Source organism: Tachysurus fulvidraco, chromosome 15 (genome assembly GCF_022655615.1).
Source record: "Tachysurus fulvidraco isolate hzauxx_2018 chromosome 15, HZAU_PFXX_2.0, whole genome shotgun sequence".
NCBI classification, from domain to species: domain Eukaryota; kingdom Metazoa; phylum Chordata; class Actinopteri; order Siluriformes; family Bagridae; genus Tachysurus; species Tachysurus fulvidraco.
In genome coordinates, this window is record NC_062532.1 from 9,821,838 (window position 1) to 9,842,158 (window position 20,321).

Sequence of the window (20,321 nt, forward strand, 5' to 3'; positions counted from 1 at the left end):
CTTTTTGTTTAAATATTCGTTTTAAAAAGGGAAAATTTAGTAACCCTTTATTCTATAATCTCTCAGTTCTAATCTTATATGTTCTCTCAATGCTTCTCTAGGCTGCAGAGTTGATTAGTCTGAATCTCAGTTGTGAACATGCAGTCGGTCTTGTAAATTCACACAATTCCCTTTTTATTACTTTTATTTACTGCAGTATGAGAAACAGGAAAAGAAAATAAGATAGGGATGTAATCTGCAGGACACAAGTAACGAGGGGCAAGTCGATGAAGAGGTGAAGCTAGGAGCTTTATGTAGCTATCCTCATGCACCAGGGATTTATAACACTTAAGAACAAAAATAGGGAAGGAGGAGAGATGGAAAAGTCTTCTGCTGGTTAGTTCAATCATGAGCAAGTTCAGAAGGAACATCAGAGAAGATCAGAAGGAACTTATGTTTAAGTTATTAAGCCCTGAACCTTTAGACAGCATCTGCTATGTACTTTGAGTTGTGTCCAAAGGAGGAGAGAAAAACGAACAAATCATGTATACCTCAACTATTTCAAAGATAGCCTACGCAGACAGATAATTAGCAATAAACAAACAAACAAACAAATAAATAAATAAATAAACTTGGCTTTATTATAAGCCTTTTTTAATATATAATTTATCAAAAAAGAAATAAACATTTTTCTGGCATTATCTTGAATGTGTGATCTATTTATTTATTTATTTATTCATTCATTCATTCATTTATTATTAAATCAGATTAAATTGCTAAAAGAGTATTAATCTGACCATGTTCCCCTCAAAAGTTATATGTTCACTATTCTTCTGTCTAGTAAAAAAGTATATGTTTTAGTTATAAAACAAAATTATGTTTCGTTATATATAATTTGAAAGAAAGAAAAAATGCTGTGAACCTGAGATGATGTGTCCCACTCTCTCTTATATTGAGCTAAGGACAAGAGTGGCCTGACCATACAGAATTGAGTGCTAGACGAGCAGAGCAAAGGTGTAAGAGCTAGAGTAAGGTTTAAACCTTTTTTCCCCCAAGATATTTACAGATGCTTCTGCTGAGGTTGAAAGCTCATTTAACCTTTCCCTATATTATTAACATACTGTATGTACTCATTTCACTTCCCAGTTGTTTTTAGAGGGGCAAAAGTAAATGCAAATCATTTATCATTACACCAACTGCTTTTATTAATCTGAGTTGGCATAAGTAAATGAGCACCAGATGTTTTCAGGGATTATAAACTATTCCTTATAAACTAAGGGTGTCCTGCATTCACATCATCTCTTTCCAGATATGATCGGACTCTACTGTCATACAGCATGCAGCCTTCAAACCGCACTGTGCATTAGTCTTTCAGTCATACCTACACAAAAAATACACTAAATAGTGACCAGCTTTTTTTTTTTTAAGGAAAAAAGAAACAGAAACGTAAACATTAATCATTTATTGTAGGAGAAAAATCCATCAACTCCTGAAATTAGCTTTGGAAATGGCCCAAGTTAGCAGAATATTATAGCTATATATCATCCACAGCAGTGACACACTTTACTATGTAAATTATTAATTATAAATGTTTTTAAAAATAACACTCTGGGACAATTTTTTATGCCTTTTTTTGTCTTAGATTAGATCTAAGATTAGATCTATGTGTGGGGAAAAAAGAAAAAAGTGAAGTGTTTAAAAAAGACAAACGGTAGAAGACAACAAAGCCATTCTCAGACATGATGTACAGGCTTCTGGTTTATGTGCCATTAAACGAGATGGAATTAAATAACCATTCGTACGATCATTTGAATAATCTTACAGTTATTCATGCAGAGTAATTATTATTTAAATAATTACTTAGTCAAATAAAGAGCTCTATTATATTAGGTACATGTTACATAAAATACATATTTACAGTATGATGTAAGTGGTGTGATGACAGATTTAGATTGAAAGGTATAACATTAAATCCGGAGTGCCCGTGAGGATCACAAACGTTCTGATCTCTCTCTCTCTCTCTCTCTCTCTCTCTCTCTCTCTCTCTCTCTCACACACACACACACACACACACACACACACACCTTCTCACATGCTAAAACTCATGCAGGAATGCCACCATTAATAAAAAAATCTCCCAAATATTAAAACAATAAAAATCCCTTCTGACAAGGCTTCATGTAGTGTTCATATAACGTATTATCAGACCTTTTGTATGGTTTTAACACAGAGGAATGGTTACAGGGAGCAGACAGATTTACAACATTAAAATGATTGTGTAATTAACTTGTATGAGGACACATCTGCAGAAAGGGCATGGTGAGGTTTTGGAGTCAGAGTTTACACATGAATACCAGCTTCTCTATAGCACAGCCTGAGATCTCTCTTTAGCCTTTTCCTCCTCCCGCCGCTTCATGGCTTGGATCATTGCCATCTCCTTCGCCTCCTTCTTCTGGTTCCTGGCCTCGAACAGCAGCCTGGCAGATGCAAAAGTTTGCTTTGTGAATGTTTGTAAAAGAAATAACTTTCCAAAAGCAGGACTATCAAAGCCTTGTCTCATTCGTGTTACACTGTGAACTGAAGTCCATTACGCATGGTCTGGTATTGCTGTTAAATATTATTCCATAATAAGATGATTTTTTTTTGTTTTGTTTTGTTATTGTTTTATGTGAAACTTTTGAAAATTCTTATTCCTTTTTTTAAATGCTTTCAAATGTAAAATCCCCAAAATGACTTACATTAAAAGACAATTATTCGGGCCCGAGCACCGACTGGTGCGAAGCCCTATTGTTTTTGCTCGGGTTTATCATTATTATTTTAATTTATTTTATTTTATTTATTTGTTTGTTTGTTTGTTTGTTTGTTTATTGCACACATTGTCCAATTGGGGTCCCTTAACATGCTCAAAAACTCTTGAAATTTGGCACACACATCAGAGTCGGGCGACGCTAGGCTTGGGCAAAGGCTGGAACACAGGCGTGGCAGGGGGGCTCTGTAGCGCCCCCTGTAATGCAAAAACAAACATTTGTCCACAGATCGGGCAATTATGTACAATCATGTACGAGAGTTGGTATGCATATAGATCTCATCGACCCGAACAACTTTCGCGCTCTAAACTATGAGCTCCGCCCAACAGGAAGTCAGCCATTTTGGATTATTTCATAATTGCAGGCGGTGAAATTTTAAATGGTCCTCCTAGGGAATTCATGCGATTGACATCAAAAGTGGTGAACATTTTCGAGATTTTTTTGATATCTCGAACGGTGCTGCCATGGCGAGGTGACTAAGTTATGGCGAATTCGGAGAAACAGGAAATGTCTAATATCTAAAGCAAAAAATGTCTTATTGTGATGACACGCGGTGTGTATGTTCGGCCAAGGATTCCGATCGCATCGATGTGCTTATTGTGAGCCCCGGGTATAGCGCCACCAACAGGTGCCAGGAAGTGTGTCAGTCACACTTCCAGTTGCATGTAGTGAACTTTTAAATACTCCTCCTAGAGGATTCATGCGATTCATGCGAAATTGTGAAGGGATTTTTGATATCTCAAACACCGTTGCCATGGAATGCCATTTTTTCGGCTGTTAAGTGTGGACAAAAAGGTCAGACAAAGGTGTGTCTCTTAAGTGGCTCAATAGCGCCCCCATTTGTCTAAAATGTGGGGTTTCATTTACCTACAGTCCCCAAATGGGTCAGTAACAACATAAAATAATCCACTGATATTTACCCACTTCATGCACTTGCCCAACGTGCATTGTTTTCTGGGCGGCACCGTATAGCAATAAAAAAAACGTGGGAGGGCCTGCCATCGCTGCTTGCAGCTATATTTTACTTTATGATGCTTTTTAATAAAGGTCTAAAATGCTGCCCAGATGATGAGGAGGTGTATACATTTACACAACAGGACAAAATATGCCCATTTGAACTGAACTGTAACAAGTATGTGTTTTTCGAACTCCCCTTTGCTTTAGAATAGTAACTTCCACTCTCCTTGGATGGCTTTGGTCTAAAGTTCACAGCGTGATTGAGGGGATTTGCTCGTTCAGCCACAAGAATGTAGATATTAGTGTAGGTTTGGGGTTTAATCACTGTTCCAATTCAACCCCAAAGGTGTTCATTAGGGTTGAGGTCAGGGGTCTGTGCACAATATTTGAGTCCTTCTACTCCAGTCTTGGAGTAAATCATGTCTTCATAGATCTTACTTTGTGCACAGGGGCACTGTGACTGAGAAACAGCAAATACATAGAGGAGTAATGGTCAGGTGTCCACAAACTTATAACCATATAGTTTATATAGTGTATACATTTCCTTTCCTCATTTTATTGATTTTTCTAAGAAGGCTAAGCTTTCCATGTAGCCAAATAAACACATGAACAAAGTTGCATCACCTCAAGTGAAGATTTTAAATCTTTGTCTTAGTAAAAGTAGGATTACCTAAAAACATGAAGTTACAGGGTGTACAATCACTTTCGAGTAAAACCTTGGATGCGAGGACATACAGTGCATCAACACAGAGCACCATGAACACATTGACATAAAGTGCGCAGCATTTCTCAGTCAAGCACATGCTGGGAATAAAAAGAAAAAAAGAAGAAAAAAAGCCCACCTGTTTTTTATTATCCTCTGCACAATGTCATCGGTGGTGAGAGTGTTTCTACTATCCACAATCCGCAGTATACCTTTCCTCATAGGTACCTGTACAGCAAGTCAATACACACATCCATATAAAAAAACTACACAGTTAAAGATACACATGGTGACACACTGTGTAATAAAATACTCTAATGGAAATATTAGACCTGATGTAACTAAAGCGTGGACAGTATAATAAGTTCACCGTACAGTTTATTAAGAACTCCTGTACACTGGCTCATTTATGCAGTTATCTAATCAACCAATCATGAGGCAGCTGCTCAATGCATTCACGTCCTGCAGATACAGATCACAAGCTCCTGTTAATGTTCACGTCTGACATCAGAACGGGGAAACAGTGTAATCTCTGTGACTTTAACATTGGCATGGTTGTTGGTGTAAGATGTCCTAGGAATTTCACACATAACAGTTTACACAGATTGGAGCGAAAAACAAGAAACATCCTGGGGTGGAGAATCTGCAGGATGAAACATCTAGTTGCACTGAAACTGGACAGCTAGAAAAAGAGCAGGTGCCTTACTCAGGAGCCCAGCAGTGGCAGCTTGGAGATAATGGAAGACGAACTCACAGCCTTCTGCTCAGTTGTCCAACACCTTAATCACTGAGCCACCACAGCCCTACTATATGAGTTAGTATATCATACCTGGCATCTCAAAACAAACTGACTATTCTCCTCTGATCTCTCATATCAACAATGCTTTTCAACACACAAAAGTGTCACACAGTCAATGTTTTTTTATACCCTGATTTGTGTGAACATCCCAGGAGATCATCAGTTACTGAAACACTCAAAGCACCCCAAATGCAGTTGGTAAGGTAAGGTAAGGTAAGGTAAGGTAAGGTAAGGTAAGGTAAGGTAAGGTGAGGTAAGGTAAGGTAAGGTAAGGTGAGGTAAGGTGAGGTAAGGTAAGGTAAGGTGAGGTAAGGTAAGGTGAGGTAAGGTAAAGTTTTATTGTCCCCAGTAGGGAAATTTGTCTTGGGCCATCACCCATGCTGCAATCATACAATACACACATTAGACAGATACAATTCACAAAATATTGAATACATAAAATAACAACTATGTCCTTCCCCTATTTAACAACTTCACAGACACTGGGATAAAAGAGTTTTTAAATCTATTTAATCTGCAGCGAGGATCTCTGAACCTCCTGCCAGAAGGCAAAAACTCATTCTCTGTATTCAAAACATGGGACAAATCACAGACAATCCTCTCAGCGTGTCTCACAGTGGCATGTTCGTACATAGTTTGCAATGGTGTCAATTCTTTCACTCCTATAATTTTCCAAGCAGTATGTTCTGTATCATTCGTATCAGCTTTGATCTCGATTGCACAGACAGATTCCCAAACCATACTGTCATACCGTATCTGATTAAACGTTCAATTACTGCCTGGTAAAAGATTACCATAAATTTGTCATCACCCCATGAACTCTCAGATGACGTAAAAAATGCAATCTTTGTTGTATCTTACTACAGAGATTATCCACATGTATATGCCATGTTAGTGAGTCATCAAAAAAGACACCAAGGTATTTGTATGATGAGACCTGTACTACATTTTGATTGTGGATGCTCAGTGGCCTGTGATCACCCACTCCTCTAGGATCAAAACACCATTTCCTTTGTCTTACCTACATTTAGAGATAGGTGGTTGTTATCACACCAGTTCTCAAATCCTCTAATCTCTGAAAAATATTCTGACAGGTCTCCATCCTTTTTTAATAACCCCAAGATTGCAGTATCATCTGAGAATTTAATAATTTAATTGGTAAAATGGAACCACCTGGTGGCTGACTTTACTGAAGGCAGTGTCTAACTGTGTTATCTTTGGAGTCGGCAGTGATGAAATGTGGTGAAAAAGGTCAAATAAACTGTTGTTTAGGTTTTAAGTACTCACGGCATAGGGGTCTGAGCCATCTCGGTCTGGAAACACTTCAGTCTTTCCATGACAAACAAGATCCACCTGCACAGTGAAAGGATTAGGCATATCCTCAAACCCAAACAGATACAACAATGAAAGCAGTGACTGCAAAGCATTTATCATTTAAAATGTTTCTACGCTCAGAAATAGTTGACTCGTACCTTAAAATGGTCTAGCAAATCCTTTGTAACTGTGTATGGAGCTCCAATGACCACCTCTGAGACATACTGCAAAAAGACAAAAAAAATTACATAATAAAACGTGTGCTTTTTTAGTTATAATCAATGGGACACACTGTAGCTAGCCTCAACAAGACTTACCCGACAGGCCAGAACACTCAGTGTTCGCTCATGGATGTTCATGATGGGGTAATTCTTTCCTTTGTAGCGATTCACCTCCTAAAATGAAATGAATAAGTATATAAAATAAAATATACCATTCTATTGTATACCATAATTAATGTATAATAATAGGCTATAAATGAGATATTCATATTATTACACATTTAATGCTATGAACTGCCCCAAAACAGTTTAGTTCTTGTTTTTATATGTTTATTTCCTGAAGACTTTACTGCCAGAAAGCATTAAAATGCTATGAAGTCACCTGATCAAAATGTAACCCGACAATAACGTATGGCTTGTCCGAAAGCTTGTAAACTGCCTCCAAAAAATCCACATGGCCAATATCTGAAGAAAGTTAAGTCAAACTTAACCATGTTTCAAAATGAAAAGATAAAAGTAATATCAGCTCAAGTGTGAATGGATCTTGTGAGTCTGCTAGGATACGGAAAAGGTCAAAGGCTCCAGCCACATATATAATGGTGTCCCCCGGCTGCGGCTCCTTCCCCGAGGCGAACTGGATGATTTTTTGGGACGTCTGCAGAAACTGAGACACGCCTGTCCAGGGACTGTGACCCTTTGGACCCTGCAGGATAAAAATGAAATTGTAAATTGACTTCCTGTGCTTCATACTGTATATAAAGGAAACTTAATGTTGATTAAACTTGATTATTAACTTGATTATTGTAAAGTGTTTGCTTTACATCTCACTCTTCCTTAAACTAACCTCCCAGTTGAGGTGCTCTTATAAAGGAGCTCAGGTATATCACAGTGAGACCTGGATAACTGATCACAAACATCTATCTATTTCTTTCTTTATGGTGAATGCACCTGTCCCCTACAGTGCCACACACACACACATCAATAAACCAGTCCTCAGTTTCTTTGGGTCCTTGCTGGTTTGTCAATTCCCCAAAAACATGTTAATCGAGTTCCCCATCCCACCACAGTGCTGCTCATGATAGTGTTAAAAGTCTCTCTGCTACAGAGCTGCTGTACCAGAACAGACTCTGCGCTCTGAATTCAACAAGCTATGATATGCAAAAGAAAAGAATTCCACTGTACTGTAATGTATATGAACAAATAAACTTGTCTTCGTCTCTCGTTTCATGTTGCATGACCAAAAAAAATTCACACAGTTCTGGAAAAACTGAGCTGTGTCGCATAAAGCCAGAAAATCAGATTTGTGTCACTTTTACTTAGTAATTTAAATGCTGAAAAGTTCATGTTTTTTATTACTTACCCCCTTGATGGAAGGCTAATTCCCTAGAATTTCTGAGAACTGAAAATACACTGTCAAAGGCTCTGAAGCTCATTGCTAGATGACAGAAATAATAAAGATTTCGTCTTTCCCTTTATAGAGGTATTAATGAATTGCCAGTTTTAAGCAACTAAAGCAGTTCAGTGGTGTCCTGTTTGGGAACACTGCTCGATCTGAATCACAGCTGTGGTCTTTATGTCTTTCCATGCCACAAGTTGCCAAGTTGGCACTCTCGTGTGAAAGCACAACGCAAAGATGAATGGATAAGTGGGAAGAGGGAAAACGGGAGTAGAAAACAACAAGTGCAGCACAGGATGAAAAGGCCTGTGAAGTCTAAACACGGAAAAAAAAACACAAAGTAACACAAATGTGATGTGAAATATCTGCTAATCCCTTATGTGTCAAACTTATGGCCCAGACATATTCAAATGTACAAATATAATCACTGCAAAAGGTAAAACTGATGATATTTGCGTAACAACATGCAAAGGTCATTTTTAGAAAGGCATTATATGGCAAAAGGTTTGTGGACATCTGATCACACTTTTTTTTTGAACTTCCTATTTTACCCACATTTATCATAAGCTCAACTCTTCCAGGAAGGCTTTAAACTAGATTTTAGAGCATGGCTGTGGGAATTTGCTGATTCTGTCAAAAGTGCATTCATTGAGGTTAGGTTCTGATGTTAGGCAAGAAGGCCTGGGGTGCACTCAGTATATACACTATATAGGCAAACCTTTGTGGACATCAGATCATCATACCCAATAATGTGGCTTCCCCAAATGGTTGCACCAAAGCTGGAAGCATACAATCGACAAGAATCACCAATTTGACAGTGGCCCTGTGCACAAAGCAACGTCCACGAAGACATGGTTTGCCAAGGCTGGTGTAGAAGATTTTTAGTAGCTTGCACAGAGCCCTGACCTCAACCCCACTGAACACCTTAAAGATGAACTGGAACTGGATGCACTTCGTGCCCAATATCAGTACCAGACCTCACTAAATCTCTTGTGGCTGAATGAGCACAAATCCCCATACCCACGCTCCAAAATCTAGTGTAAAGCCTTCTCAGAAGAGCGGAGGAAATTATAATTCTGGAATGTGTACAAACAATCTAGAAACAAGCAGATTTTGATATGTTTCTGATTTTCTGACAAATGCTGTTACACTCTCTGGATACACTCGGAACAGGACGTTAGTCCACTGCAGGGCACACTGCATACTCATTGACACCATTACTCACACTTTAGATGCAAAATCTTGTACCCAGTCCACCTGAAGTAAAATACCAACTGCAAAACAACACACCCCTTTGTAAGACTGGCCATGGAGTAGTTTCTTCTGCATTGTCTCACAGGTGATATTTAATTCCTTTGTACATAATACCTTTTTAGAATTAGACAGAATTGAAAATGGCATGGGTGACTTCCCATTCTTCTAATCCTGCCACACACTCACCCTTCCAAAGTTGTCTGTGTGTTGCTGATAATCTGAACTTCCCTGAAAGGAGAGACAAAAACAGGGCCGATTAATCATTGCTGTAGATAAAGCAGTAAAGTGTGTAGTCTGGAACGGTACGAAGAATAAAGGGAGACTCACTATGTTGCTGTGATGAGCTTTAGTCATCAGGAGCATGCGGCCAACCAGGTCTGTGGTTGACACACCCTGTGTCCTCTTACACTCTCTGCAAAAGACATTTTATTCAGCACCTGCAAGATGGTTAAAGATCAAGGTGGATTCCAGCCTCATTCCCGGTGTTCCCAGGATAAAGCTTTAAATCCATTGCAACCATGATAAAGCAGTTACTGTAGATGAATGACTGAACAAATGGATGTGGATCACACACCGTGACTAACTGGTGTGATAGTGGATTAGACTGTTATCACAGTTTTTACACCATTGACCAGTTTGACACTTGCCTGTATCTGCCTGACTTTTTCACCTCTTCATATGTGTCCTTTCCGTCTACTGTCAGAGTGATGTCATCTAAATGGAAGGAGAAATGTTCAATCATGAGGGTCCAACACAAGACTGCAATCTCTCTAAATCATTGCACCATGATTTAGGAAAAGAATTGATGTTTTTTATACAGAAGATCTCTACGAAAAAAAGTTAACTTTTAGATATAGTGTGTATTAAGTTAAAATCTTTGTTAAACCACACAAGTGGTATTTCATGATGAATAATCTATTAAAATATGCAATCTGTTAAATAAATTCAGATCAGATCATACTATATGCTGTATAGTTACACCCCCGATCAGCCATAACATTAAAAGCAGACAGATAACATTGATTATGTCATTACAAGTGCTAAGGGTGGGATATACAGTATTAGGCAGTACGAAAGCTAGCATAAAGATCTGAGCAACTTTGTCTGACTTTTCTGAGATGAAATTGAGTTCATCTCAATTTAACTACATTGTTTATTCGTAAAGTGCTTTTAACAACATTATCTCAAAGCAGCTTTACAGGAATAAAAACATCCCTAATGATATTTTGATACTGATAATTATCTCCTTAATGAGCAAACCAAAGGCAACTATGGCAAGGAAAAAAATCCCTGAGATATTATGAGGAACATGGAAAGGACTCAAAAAGGAACACATCCTCATCTGGGTGACACTGGAGAGTGTGATTAAATACTTAAATGTCCAGTCAATATACTGTATTATAGTCATACCGTATAGTTATATATGTGTATAGTGTTCAGTGCTATTAACAGCTGCGTGGTTTAAACTTTGTGTGTGTCCACAGGATTTCATGAATCCAACAGTCATTTAAGCCAAACATGCATGTTGCCAGTGTTGTGTTTTACAGTTTTTTACGATTGTTTACACACTAAAATTAAAATTTCCACACAATTAGCAAAATTTTACACCAATGAGCAAAACACCTCCACAGATTTGCACAACATTACACACAATGTCTGCTTCACCCTTTTTGCAAAACATTACACACAGTGATTTGTAAAACTCTACACACATTTTCACACCTTAGACACAGATAAGGATTGTGAGGTTACTTCCTTGTAATTACAAAGCACCGGATTGCCAATTACCACACTAATGAACGAATTGGATAAACACATCTACCAGGTGTGGAAGCACACATGTGCTAATTTGAAAACACAGCACTCAGGTGTGCTATAAAAGGCAGCAGGTGAGTTCACCTGTCTTCAACAAAAATGGAAGGAGTTAGAAGAAGAAGAAGAGTGAGAATGAGAGGGGGAGCTCAAAGAGGAGATGAAGGCGGTAGAGGTAGAGGAAGAGGAGAAGGAGGTAGAGGAAGAGGCATAGGTAGAGGAGAAGAAGGTAGAGGAAGAGGCATAGGTAGAGGAGAAGAAGGTAGAGGAAGAGGAGAAGGAGGTAGTGGAAGAGGTAGAGAAGGACTTGAAGAGGTGATAGAACCTGAACAAAGAAGACGAGGACCAAATTTGACTCGAGAAATCCGTGCAACACTTATTAACCATGTTATCAACCATGGACTGACACTGATGGAAGCTGGACAAAGAGTTCAACCAAATCTCAGCAGAAATACTGTTGCGTCAGTAATTCAGACATTTCATTGAGAAAACAGGTAAGCTAACCACACAGTATACATTGAAACTGAAGCTTGTATAATCAATATTGTTTACTTTGACATTTGACAGTAGGCTGCATATATATATATTTATTTATTTATTTTTATCTTTTTTTTTTTTTTACATAGGATTGAGGCTCGAGGACACCAAGGTGGAAGGGGCCCTATGTTTAGTCGTGCACAAGAGGCCGCCATTGTGAACATGGTTTTGGCCAATAATTGTATCAGGCTACGAGAAATCCAAGCCAATATCATCAATGATGACAATATTTTCAATAGCATCCAACGAGTCTCTCTGTCAACATTAGGTCGAATCCTAAAGAAAAATCAAATATACATGAAGCATGTAATACATGTAATTGGGCACAGGGCAATCACCAATGTGCCAGGGCAGCGAGGGGGTAACATCACCCTTTGCGCTGCTATCACACAAAATGGGGTCCTCCACCACCATGCAAATCTGGGACCCTATAATGTAAATCTGATACTTGCATTTCTTGACCGATTGCATGAGATTGTCACAGCATTACACCAAGTGGACCAGATGCGGTACATTGTCGTTTGGGACAATGTCTCATTTCATCGGGCTGCTCTGGTCCAGAACTGGTTCCATGATCACCCTGATTTTGAAGTTTTATACCTTCCCCCATACTCCCCCTTCCTGAATCCTATAGAAGAATTTTTTTCAGCGTGGCGGTGGAAGGTATATGACCTGCGGCCTTATGACCGTTTGCCCCCATTCAGGCCATGGAACAGGCATGTGATCTAATTGAAGCAGCTTCAGTGCAGGGGTGGATTCGTCACACAAGGCGATTCTTCCAACGGTGCCTTGCCAATGAAGACATAGCCTGTGATGTGGATGAAATCTTATGGCCTGATCCAGCCAGACAGAGAGACGGATAGTTACAGTATTCTTGTTGCTTTTACAGTAGTTTTCTTTCATTTCTGTTTACTTTTACTTTACTTTTCTTTAGAGTCAAAGTGTATGTACTGTAATTCATGCAGTAATTTTTATTTGTCTATAGATTTTATTTGTTTACAGTAATTGATATCATTGTTGGTTGATTACTGTAACTGATTATGGTAAGAAATACTGTAAGTATTGAAATAAATACTTGAAATATTCAGTCTGCAGCATCAAGTGTTGTGGAGTGCTTGGTAAGGTTATAGTAGGCCTACAGTATTTGTCTACATTCTCCTTATATCTCAAAACAAATCATGAATAATGTTGTGAGTTTCTCACTATTTTTTTTCACCTAAATTATCTCTTACATACAGTAAGAAAGTCTGGCCAAAAATCTATTTTTTTTTTTTTTTTTTTTTTTTACAAATGTGTTTTTTATTTATCACAGCAGTGTGAAACTGGCTGCAATAGTGTATAATCATTGATGACTGTGTTTGTTAAATGAAAACAAATAGCATTTTCACAAATATGTGTATATGTTTTGACTGAAGTGTGTATGTTTTGACTGAAGTGTGTCATTTTGCAAACAATCTAGGAATTTTGCTAATTGATTGTGGTGTTTGGATAATTGTGATTATATTTTGACAAAAAGAACTCTGTTTTCAAAATTGCATGTAAACAATCGTAAAAAACTGTAAACGTTTGGGAAAATATTGGAAAATACTGATTCATTCATCATTGCAAATGTTAATCGCTGAAGTTTGTAGAGCCTGCTGCAAATGTAATATTGATCATTTGTACCTCCATGTACACAGAAGTCACAGTTGTACTTGTCCAGAGTCTCCAGAGTGGTAACATACGGCGCACTCTCCACTATGTCATCCACCCATTTGATGGCGCGCACCATCTTGTACCTCTCGGCCTGTGTGAAGACAGGTGGGCCCTTGTGCTTCGAAATCTCTTCTGTGGTTTAGGGAGGACAGAATAAGAATTTATGTGTGGCATGGACATATGACATAATGCCATTAAAGGGACAATTGTGACAAAATGTCAAAGTCTATGGTGATGTTGGGACCTGAAGGGACTGATAAGGAGAATTTTAGTTAAGTTTTTTAGTTTTAGTTTAGTCTTAGAGGCTGTTATGCTACTGCTAGCTAAAAAGATAGTAAAGATGTTAACACAATATTTTGTCACTTTTACTGAATTTTGGTTATGTACAGTATGTATGTATGTATGTATGTATGTATGTATGTATGTATGCATGTGTGTGTGTGTGTGTGTGTGTGTGTGTGTGTGTGTGTGTGTGTGTGTGTGTGTGTGTGTATGTGTATGTGTGTGTGTGTGTGTGTATGTATGTGTATTTGTATGTATGTATGTATGTATGTATGTGTGTATGTATGCATTGTATATGTGTGTGTGTGTGTGTGTGTGTGTGTGTGTGTGTGTGTGTGTGTGTGTATGTATGTGTATTTGTATTTATGTACGTATGTATGTTTGTATGTATGTATGTGTGTGTGTGTGTGTGTGTGTGTGTGTGTGTGTGTGTGTGTGTGTGTGTGTGTGTGTGTGTGTGTGTGTTTGTGTGTGTGTGTGTATGAAGTTTTTCTTTTTGGATATTATGCATATTAGGAATAAAACTCAGAAATAAGATTATAAGATTCAATCGGATGTAAACTTTTTAACTGGTTCATCCATAAGTTCAGGTTCAAAAAGTGAATTCAAAGCAGAACTAAACATAAAACATACTGCAATTTTGTTAGTGGTTAATGTAAGCAACTTATGATTTCAACTGTAGATGAAGGTTACATAATGTTTGTGTGGTGTGTCACTCACCATCAGTATGCACTCCCACTATGAGATAATCCCCCATTGACTTGGCTTGCCGTAGTTGGTTTGAATGTCCATAATGGACCATGTCATAGCTAAGAGAAAGTCAAACAAAGACAGTTACTCCACCATAGCACACACACATGGCAGCTGGTTCAAAAACCATCCAACAGCCACCTAAAAAGCTCTTCTATAAAGATGTTCACTATGCGTTCACTATGCATTCAATCTGCGCAAATGAGAGCCCTTCAAAGCCTAAATGCTATTAGTTACATTTGGTTGATAAGCTTGATTGACCCTCAAAGAAACTTGCATCGTAACAAGCCATACCTGAATGGCAGGGACTTCTGTGAAATCTAGATACAGAGTTACTAGAAGTTACATGGATCCTGTCCCTCCAGATTAGACAGATGGCCTAATCAGAGTAGCTAGACTGGGTTTTAGATATTATCGCAAACTGTCATACGGAGCAACAGCTAGTGATGAAGTATGTTCATTTATTTAACTCTGGTCAGGGCTGCTGTGCATCTGAGGTCTTTTCTAAACACAAGAAGATTCAAGATTCAAGAACAAACGGTGAAAACACACTGGTTTAAACAATACAATGACATTTTTACTTTGCATGTCTGACTTTTCACAACAATAAATAAAGAACTAAATAGATAGAGAGGAAATTGAAAATATAATGATTTCTACACACTCAATGCCATTCACACACACACATTTACACACTCATGCACAAGCATGTTTTTTTGGAGTTGGAGAGAAAACTGTCTTTTGGGGAATTTTTTGGAGAAAAATCAATTTAACTAATTCAGTGCCCTTAAAGAATGAACTAATTCAGTGCCCTTAAAGAAAACCACTGCCCTTCTTCTGAACTCGACGGTATATGGTATCTTTAGGCTGGTACATTGGTGACAAAGCCTGGGCCATTATAAACAGAATCATGGGTTATCTTGTTTCACTTTTCATGCTGCTCACACTTTACCCGGGGTTATTTTTACATTTGCTGCGCCATACAGCCGTGATTGGATAAATACAGCACAACCGGTATATATAATGGCTTGTCTCATGCTTCCACTTCAATGAGTGAACATGGCCTGAAAGACTTTACCAGCCAAGTACATTTTATGCTGTAAATTTGGATGCATGTTATCTTTATCAAGATAAATCGACACAAATCCGATACACTAGCAAAAGCACTACAAAACTCTTTGCACAACAAACTCACGATGATGTTTCTTATATGGTTTCATCACTTTGTAAGAACATTAGCATTTCCTGGTTAAGTGCCCCTTTAAACTTCCTGCATGTAATAAGGGAGTCATTCTGCTCATGTGATAGTGAATCAACATTAAAAAGAGAGAGAGAGATCAGGCTACAAATGGCAGATCCAGCTCTATATGAAGAGTTGTTTAGAGGCCGAGAACTGAATGGGAGGGGTGGATAAAGCTGGTGCTTGGTTACGGATGGCATTCTGTGTGGGTGTATATATATCCACTCCATTATATGTATATTTATATATCATGGAGTGTAAGGCCCCACTGTTTCTTTAAGAAGGTTCATGATCAGAACAGTATCATTGAAGAACCATGAAATATTAAGTATGTAACTGGTTAGCAGACACCCAAACAGCACCTGAGCTCTGTGCTCCACTAATCAAGGAAAAGATCACAGACAGAAAGACCAATGAAAGCTATGTACTGTACAATAATCAGGTAACCGATAAAACTGATGAATTAGTTTATGGCTTCAAATAACTTAAAATCTGAACACACAGGCTTCTCAGCTACTTATATAAGATTAAATAATGCTGTATTAAAAAATTCTCTAGTGTAGGTTTAAAGGGACTCGTGACAGTCCAGAACAAAATTACTATCACGCAGTTGGAGAAAAGCCAGTTTTGAGCAACAAGAGATTATCTTACTAACCATCTCACAAACGTGTCAATGTCACCTCATCGTGCACTTTGTACAGACCTGATTACGTCAGCACGGGAAAAAGTTATGTTTAGTCCGAGCAGACTTTGAACTTCAGGATCTTTCTGTCACAATGATATAGACTTTGACCCTGAATGTTTCGTGAACCCAAATAAAGATATTATGTAATGCACATGCCATGTGAAGTGGTCAGGTGCTGAAAGCTCTGTGTATCAAAACATTTTGTATGGTTCAGCCTGTCACAAGATTGAGACAATGGTGTTAAAAATAAAATAAGCACAGTATTAGTATTGTTAGTATAATGTATGGGTATTGATACCAAGTGTGGCAAGAGAATTCAGTGATTTGGTGGTTAGCTTCTATAGTTTTGTGTCTTGTTAATACATAATTAATAAGAATTTGCCTTAATCTTGAAATTTCATTCACTGTAATTACATAATTATCTCTTTAACACTGTTTCAAATTTGTTCTCAAACACTATGATTTTTCGTCTTAGCCTGCCATCCGCTTTTCTGTCCTCCTTTACTAGACAACTTCAAACGACCATGACTGTAAGAAAACCATCTAATTTTTTATAAAAACTGCACGTTCTAATTCACATCGTTGTTGTTTCCATTGTTGTTAATGGATAACGGCTATGTCGTATAATATAGATGAATAGATTATAAGGAGCAGAACCTACGTAGAAAAAGTATAAAAAATAGATTATACCGTTAACGGGTTTGTTTAAATGAAACTTTGAGTAAGACTGTGTATTTTGTTAAATAGAGCCAAATATTATCAACAGGTCCTGAAGGTATACTGATGCTCCATGTTTACTCTGCTGATTCCACCGTTTTAATATTACGGCATGTGAAAAATTCCACAACATTCCACTGATGTACAAAAGGGAGGCAGAGAGAAATGGCTGGAATTCTCCAAGAGAAAGCCGCCATAATCCTGGTGGGCATGTACATGAATTCAAAGCATTTCCCCTACTTTTTTTTTTTTTGGTTTTCATATAGGAGCCAGATGCACTAGACCCAGGTGAACATGAAAGAAACATTCTGCCCTCAAAGCAAGCACTGTGACATTCATTTCCACATGGGCTGTAGTGACACGAACACGTTCTGTAAACAATGGCTCACTTGTTAGTGTGTTCACTGAGGGCCAAGACAGCGAAAAGCCACGCTTTTAAAAATGATGATAACATCAAACATTCTAAAAGGAAGACTAAAACTAGTCCCACCCTGTAAAATATGTAGCAAGTCACACATATGACACATTTCAAATGTCTTTTCCATGTATATTAATATGGGATATTAATATTTATATTATGCACTATGGGTTGTATGGTGACTTGAATTTGCTCACTGGTGAAATACAGGTAGACTTGATCTAGTGATGAGAGACAATGTGACTTGCATGAAATTCTAGTAAGTCTCCTGGAAATCCCTCAGCACACAGATTCACAAGCACAGCAATTTCCCTGGTGCTGAATGAACACCCAAGGTGATACTTCTGCTGTTTGTACAACGTAAATGTATAACAAAAATATAAATGTATAACAATAACTGAACTAATTTGCATATGCATTCGTCTGAATGTCTGTGTAATAACTTGTTGCCGACATCGGGATATAATGTAATAATTTGTTAATAAGCACTTTGCTAGTATTTTGTTTCCCATGCAGACTGATATTTAACATGACGATGTACATTTCAGTCTATATGCAATGCATAATACAATGCACATGCAAATGCGACCTTGCCTGTGGCATAAAAATTCACTAAAGTTCTATATTCAAGTTGTAGTGCGATTTCACTCTCAGTCAACAAAGTATGCACAATCCATACGGTATATAAAATAGATCAGTGTATATTAAGGAGTTGGACAGATTATAAAATAGTTTTTTGAGGTGCAGGTGTTTCCTGATGTGTAAGGGAACATGCTTCACTGTGTTGTTAGGAAACTTTTCCAACCTTAACATTGAATCCTTGGACTAACGTAAATGGGGTAAAGGCGAAGCTACTGGGCTCAAGTGTTGCCTAATGACTTCATTTGTATGTCTACAAGAATTGGTGTTACTCTATGCAATGTAGTAAAAATACAGAAAATAAGGGTAATAAACTATACTACTGCGGTGGTAGGTACTTCATGGGTAGCGTTTGTGTGTATCTTTTACCCTGGAAAGATGTATGACGTGTACTCTTTTAAGCATTAGTGTAGCATCCAAGTGTCAAAAGGGAAAAGTTTTTAATTCTCTGTGAGGATTTTTATTTTATTTTATTTATACTGCAACCACTGCTTCAGTATTCCGGAATTTCAGCAGAAAACATTTTAGCCTCGTGGTTAAGGCGTTGGACTCCGGATCAGAAGATCATAGGTTCGAATCCCAGCTTTCCACCACTGCTGGGTTATTAACCTTTAACTCTCAATGACTCAGTTTTTTTTTAGAAATTGAAATAAAAATGTAAGTCACTCTGGATGAGGGTGTGTGCTAAATAGCAGAAATGTAAAATAACGGATCTTTATGCGTTTAAACACTGTCGGTCCTTAAGGAAGTGCCGCAGTGAAACGCATCACGAGGCTCCTTATAATATCGCATTTATCCTCTAAACCGTTTCATTCTAAAGCAAGCTTCTAAATGGCTATAGGTGCTCTTTGTAAATGTGTAGAATGTAGAGAAATAATGCGAACTTACCATCCGTCACACCACACTCTCACGACGCGTCTTCTCTTCTCGGGACTGCAGGCGACTGCCGCCGGTTTGCTCTCCGCCTCGTCACCCGCTGTTACCGCCTGATGGTGTCCGTTTTTCATCATCTTCTTACCGTGTAGAAATGTCTACGCGTTCTGTTCCGAGTCTACTGCTACTAATGACGGAAAATATTTACTCGTAATATAGCTCGTACGTCCTTTTGGCAGGATAGCCGTGTTTTCGACATTTACGGCAGTGACGCTCCGAAGCCGCGCGGCCACGCCTCCTGTTCTTGCCGGGGAGATGATGGCGTCACGCGCACACGGAGTCGTACGATAAGCGCCTCCAGTCAACAGTGAGCCAATAGCGCACTGATTACGCGTGCACACTACCGTACTACACAGTACACAGAAATAATCATCCGCGATTGGTCGGTTTTTACACCAGATAGGACGCAGCTGTGATAGAGACTTATTTACTGACGGCTCCAGCATCACGTGATAACAGTCTGAGTAATAGACTGTGGAGTAAAGTAATAGTATCTGATAATTATCACACATTTATCACACATTATCACGTTAAGATAAATGTTTAAGAGTAGTGTGTTGAAGAAAAAAAACACTTTAGACAATAGTTTATTAGTTTCATATGAAACTAATAAACTATTGTTTTGCATATATATATATATATATATATATAGATAGATAGATAGATAGATAGATAGATAGATAGATAGATACACATAATAAAATAGTGCAGATGTATGTAAGGCACAATGTGTGTAGGAGTTGAGGAGTATAATAAAATACAAATATATATATATATCAAGTCAAAAAGTCAAGAAGCTTTTATTGTCATTTCAACCATATATAGCTGTTGCAGTACACAGTGAAATGAGACAACGTTTCTCCAGGATCAAGGTGCTACATAAAACAAAGACAGGGCTAAGGACATGTACATGTAAGTAGTCTTAGCCACATAAAGTGCAACTGTGCAACCTGGTGCAAACAGTGCAGGACAAGACAAACAAGACAGTGCAGGACAAAAGACAGTGCAGGACAAAAAAAATAGTGCAGACATAAAGTTACAAGACAATACAAAAAGTACAAAATATGCAATACACAAAGGACAATAAACAGTAACAGAAACAGTGCCGACTGACCATTGTAAATACTGAATGTTCAGGTCCTTTGGATAATATATAGAGCTGTGCAAAAAACATCAAATGACT

The 20,321-nt window shown here is 38.0% G+C and overlaps 1 protein-coding gene and 1 long non-coding RNA gene across 2 annotated transcripts; one reads left to right on the plus strand and one right to left on the minus strand.

The window, feature by feature from the left end:
• Positions 1-1,426: 1,426 nt before the first annotated feature.
• Positions 1,427-19,437, minus strand: LOC113639578 (ethanolamine-phosphate cytidylyltransferase-like). The gene is made up of 13 exons (XM_027141508.2): positions 19,094-19,437; positions 14,477-14,565; positions 13,445-13,606; positions 10,078-10,144; positions 9,758-9,842; positions 9,617-9,658; positions 7,345-7,483; positions 7,163-7,245; positions 6,877-6,954; positions 6,718-6,783; positions 6,533-6,598; positions 4,586-4,674; positions 1,427-2,456 (listed from the first exon to the last, which is right to left on the minus strand). The coding sequence occupies exons 1-13, from the start codon at positions 19,213-19,215 to the stop codon at positions 2,342-2,344; spliced, it is 1,203 nt and encodes a 400-aa protein (XP_026997309.1). The 5' UTR covers positions 19,216-19,437; the 3' UTR covers positions 1,427-2,341.
• Positions 8,541-9,183, plus strand: LOC125138721. Its single transcript, XR_007137944.1, has 3 exons — positions 8,541-8,680; positions 8,830-8,943; positions 9,041-9,183. It is a non-coding gene; the product is annotated as an uncharacterized LOC125138721 (long non-coding RNA).
• Positions 19,438-20,321: the final 884 nt, after the last annotated feature.